Source organism: Gymnoscopelus microlampas (genome assembly GCF_963454915.1).
Source record: "Gymnoscopelus microlampas genome assembly, chromosome: 2".
Taxonomy (NCBI): domain Eukaryota; kingdom Metazoa; phylum Chordata; class Actinopteri; order Myctophiformes; family Myctophidae; genus Gymnoscopelus; species Gymnoscopelus microlampas.
Window position 1 is genome coordinate 51265659 of NC_139939.1, and position 5000 is coordinate 51270658.

The window sequence follows — 5000 nt, forward strand, 5'->3', positions numbered from 1 at the left end:
TTATGCTCTCTAATTTATGATACTTTGTGCGTGGTGTCGTGCGCCAAAAATAGCCGAAACCAGAAGCCCCCACCCCCCGATGTGCCGCATCCGTGACCCGTTGTGAGCTTGTAGGTCGGCTATTTTTGCCAGCCAAGTATGAATCGGCCTTAACTCTCCCGTTGGAGTTTCAAAGAACCCAACTCCATTCATTACTGCTTTTCCTCTGTGTATGTGGGTCTGTCTGTCTGTCTGTCTGTCTGTCTGTTCATGTTTTTCACACATGGGGTTTTTGACACATTTCCTTAAATGACTTGTTCAGTCACTCTGCTGCAGTGAGCACTATGTAGTGTGTGTGTAGGGGGGGAATGGGGGAGGGGGTTAAAGGAGTAGTTCACCCCAAAAAATACTTATTTTCTATCAATTACACACCCCATGAAGCCTTGAATTCATGGAGATTCTTTTGTTTTTGTCGCATTCCTGAGCCAATAATTTGATGACCGGCGGAGAGTCTGTTTGACCGATGATCCGGTCATCAAATTATTGTCTCAGGAATGCAGTCCATTTTTACACTGTGAGTTAAGTTAACGCTTATAGGATTTAAGCATTTTGTTAATTTCATGTGGGCCTAGGTTAGAGCTGAATATCTATAATTGCCGATATCCTATGTGTGACCCAGCTGTGTGGTGCGTGTTGGTTAAGGTTAGCAGGCATGGCCCGGCGGGGCTTTATTTTAGGTGGGCTGACTGTTTGTTTGTCCCAGGAGTCAGAACCCAGGGAGACAGTGTGAGACCTTGGGAACCCTCAGCTGCTATACTTGCTCCCCACTGAGCCTGTTTACAGAGCAAACAGGCCAGTCATATAAGCAAGTGTGACGTGCGTTGTGAGAGATGGAGGCAGCAGACAAGCACCAGAAAGAGAGAGGGAGGAGGAAGGGAGGATAAACAAGACAGACAGACAGACAGACAGACAGAAGAAAGGGGGTTGAGATTGAGAGGGAGGAGATGAGAGAGACGGAGAGAAACGGGAGAGGGGTGAAGGGAAAGAGGAGTAGAAGATGAGAGAGAAACGGGAGAAGCCGGTGGAGAGATGGGATGGACGGCTGCAGCCCAGGGCCCCGTGTAGGACATGGTGAATGGGATTGTTTTTCTCGTGGTCTGTTTTCCAAATCTCTGTCCAAAATAGGTCAGTAGACTCAGATATCCCTTTAGAGTAAGTCCAGACCGGTCTGTCTGTCTCTGTCGCTCTGTCTCTGTTATTCTCTCTCAGCCCAGCCTGTGGAATGTTTCGCATACAGTCACGAAAACAAGAGAGGTTGGGCCTGAGGGAGGAAAAATATAATAGAAAAAAAGGCCTGTGTGTGACCCTATATCAAAGTTTTATAGAATCTTGGGAGAGAAAGAATGAGAGATGGACAGTGAGGGACTTTAGGGCAAAAAAACAAAGACTAAAGAGAAACAAACTTTAATTGCACCGCAGAGATTAATTGTAATTTCCAGAAAAATAGGAAAAGAAAATGAGGAAAAATAACATGAAAATAAGTTATACAGGAACTTCTCGGGTAATTCAAGGCCAAGCAGTTTCCAAATTCAGGAGTCTCTGGGACCTCTTGTGTCTTTCCACTTTTGAAGGTTCCTCTGTTTTACAAGTGGATGGTGAGCACTCCAAACAATACCATCGGCCAACAGTTCTACAATATGCTATAAAGTTTTAAGGGCTCTGGAGCGTCCATCCAAATGTGACTTCCTTTAAGGAACAATTTGTCTACTTATGCACACGCCAGCCAACAAAGTAGCCTGAAGGCCCATTTGTGTGTTTTCACAGAGTGATACGTTCATCCTGCTCTAAGCAGAGACATAGTCATCATGTTGCAGAGCTAACAGTAGTCAGTGCACATATTCATAGAAGTAGTGTAAATGACAGGGGTGGCCATGGCATCTGGTGTTTCGCTCACTGGGTCATTGCAGAGATTAGCTAATGTCAACACCTCTGAAGGCGTCCATGTACAATCACACATAGGACAGAATTTGTTTACTGTTTTATTCAGCTGTTTAAGATATGAGTGCAAATTGAAGAGGCCTCACTGGTCATTTAGAGTTCCTGATTAGATTTGCAGCAGCCGTACTCTCGAGCATTAAAACTTTCCCCACAGATAATGTATCGAATATTTTTCAGTGACATTTTTATAAGGTCAAAAAACAGTAAACGCTTTATAAACCGTGCGTGTGCAAGTTTTAGCGCTACAGTGCCAACCATAACGCTTCGGACTTTTGTTTTCATTTTTCACCGCCTGCATTGGAAGGCTATAAAGCTTTGACCAGACACTTAGTGCCGTAATCTTGAAGTTAAAGAGAGTAGATTAAGCGTTGCAATGTCTGGCATGCAGGGGCCAGCATTGCTGCGGAGCATGCACATACTCTGAGCAAACAGAACTCATACACAAACACACACATACACATACACATACAGTACACACACATATAGGCTACACACACAACCCTCACACAGAAAACACGCATGAGCCACGTGAGTGAGTTTATGAGGCTTTTGTTGACTTTGGCACAGACCCCACTCCACACCCCCCTCCTCCTTAACATGTTCCTTCCATGCCACACACACACACACACACACACACACACACACACACACACACACACACACACACACACACACACACACACACACACACACACACGCCTGCCCCTACCCTTATTTTTCAACTCCATTGCTTTCACATTCCTTTTCTTATTTCCATTCTCCTTGTTGAATGTTTGTTTCTTCTTTTCATATGATTTCCTTCCTCCTTTATGTTTCTGTGTTCGTGCGATTATTAGTTTCACTTTAACAAAAAATAGGATGTCTCTTGCTTGCGTTGTGAACGTAATAATGACGGAAAATAATTTTTTCTGTTGATAGGGTGAGTTGTGATAATAAATATATTCTTGAAAAGTAATGGTTTTGGACATACAAGGTTTCCGTCTGACAACAACCATATACTGTTACTGTCAATAGTGTCAGTATACACTCACTGTACAGAGAACCTGTTTTTGTTTTCATTCCTGGTCCTTTCTTGGAAGCCCTTTGCTTAATGCACACACTCAGTGTTCCCTTACCATACACGCACGCCACGCGCGTTCCCCAAGATTTGTTTTGCAGTTGATTTGCCTTCCATCCTTAACGCCCCGCTTCCTTATTCTCCTTCCTCGTCCCTCCTCTTTTCCACCTACCCCTCACAACCTCACATTATCGGAGAGGAAAGCACCTTTTTTTATTATAATAACAATTGTCTTCTCTTTACTGACCTTCACCTGAAAGGAGTGACGCATAGTGTCTTCTTTCATGTAATTGCCATTTATTATTTGAGCTTCGCTGTTTTTTATTACATGAGATGATTCTGATGCTTTGATTTGTTTATCTCTATAAATCAGCTTAAATGGCACCTGACTTCATGTAATCCCACGCCCCCCCATGATGCATTAATCCAGTAGGTCTCGCAAATGCTATCTGCTGTTCTGTACTTGTATAGAAAGGCATTACATTGACACTAAAGGCTTTTATCCCCCCCCCCCCCAACAACAGGTAACACAAACATAAGAAGTGAACCATGGCGCTTAACATACCCGGCCTGGCGGTGATGGCGGTCTTCTATATGCTAATTCTCGCCACGGGAATCTGGGCGTCCATGCGCTCCAGGAAGGAGGAAAAAAAGTGCAAGGGAGACGGCATGGAGATCACCCTGTTGGCTGGACGCAACATCAACCTGATGGTTGGCATCTTCACACTTACTGGTATGGTAAAGGACTTCAGGCAGTCATTTTGATTTATTTTATTGTCGTTGTGGCATTTTGATTTATTTTATTGTCGTTGTGTTATTTTTTCTGCGTGAGGAGCGAGAAGCCAGAGATACCAACATCAGAGTCCAGACATAGCTCTAAAAAGTGTGTGTGTGTGTGTGTGTGTGTGTGTGTGTGTGTGTGTGTGTGTGTTCTTTCCACAGCTACGTGGGTTGGAGGGGGCTTCATCCTTGGTATTGCCGAAGCAACGTACAACCCCACGCTAGGGCTGGTCTGGGCCCTGATGCCTGTCCCCTATGTGCTTACCTTCTTCTTGGGTGAGTACGTGCACTGTCCTCCTGACCTTTCATCCCTCGCCCAAACGCTGACACGAATTAACGATCTCTTTATTTAACCAGATATTTGAACGTTGAAGGGCAAATTATCTCACCAAACTGAGATCTGGGCCAGTTAAGTAGGGCACCGTGTTGAGACGTAGAAAACATTTTCCATCGCTTCAATTCTACATGCACGAAATTAGGAAATTGGACACAGGAAAAGATTAAGCCTTAAGCTGGGCATGAGAAACTAGGTGTGAATGTCATTCAAAATTGCTGCAGGATTAATAGTCTTTTACAATAGGTGTAATCTTGTATCACTAGATGATCCTCCTTCTGTGACGCCGGCTCATGCTGTTAACCCAAAAAAACATCTGAAATCAGACACTGAACCCAAAACTCAGCCACTTCACTGATCCACATTTCATTTTGACCTCATCTGGCCCAATTGCATAGTTAAATGACACTCCTGTGTATGTCATTGCATCCCTGTTGTTGTATGTCAGTTAACGTCAGTTCCCTTGTAGTCATCTCCATGGGAGAATATCATCACAAAAGGATGAAAGACCTTGCGCTTTGAGCTTGAGACTTGGGTCTCAGTTACAGCACAATTTCACATGTTCACCATATAGCCCACAACAGTCGGCCCACTGTTCTCAAAGTCTATAGGTGTAAATGTAGCAGGGCACACTGTCCGTGCCATCCGATCTGCCCTTCACATCCTGTTGTGAGAGGTACAGTATCATTGCACACCCCAGACAGTTCACGGGCATGCAGAAGCTCTTCATGTCTCATGTCCATTAAACCTCCTCACCAAGTGCAGAACTGGATTTGAAATGGAGCTTTTTTTTTCTGATATTCAATGCCTCCTTTGTTAGAGCCATTTGGCTCACATGGAAATGAAAGACAT

At 44.2% G+C, this 5000-nt stretch overlaps 1 protein-coding gene across 1 annotated transcript in view; it reads left to right on the plus strand.

Moving 5' to 3' along the window:
* Window positions 1-5000, plus strand: part of LOC311061977 (high affinity choline transporter 1-like) — a 21115-nt gene that overhangs the window by 4245 nt on the left and 11870 nt on the right. The window contains exons 2-3 of the mRNA XM_084080717.1: window positions 3559-3767; window positions 3977-4090. Coding sequence (XP_083936843.1) covers window positions 3584-3767; window positions 3977-4090 — 298 coding nt within the window. The 5' untranslated portion in view covers window positions 3559-3583. The remainder of the gene's footprint in view (window positions 1-3558; window positions 3768-3976; window positions 4091-5000) is intronic.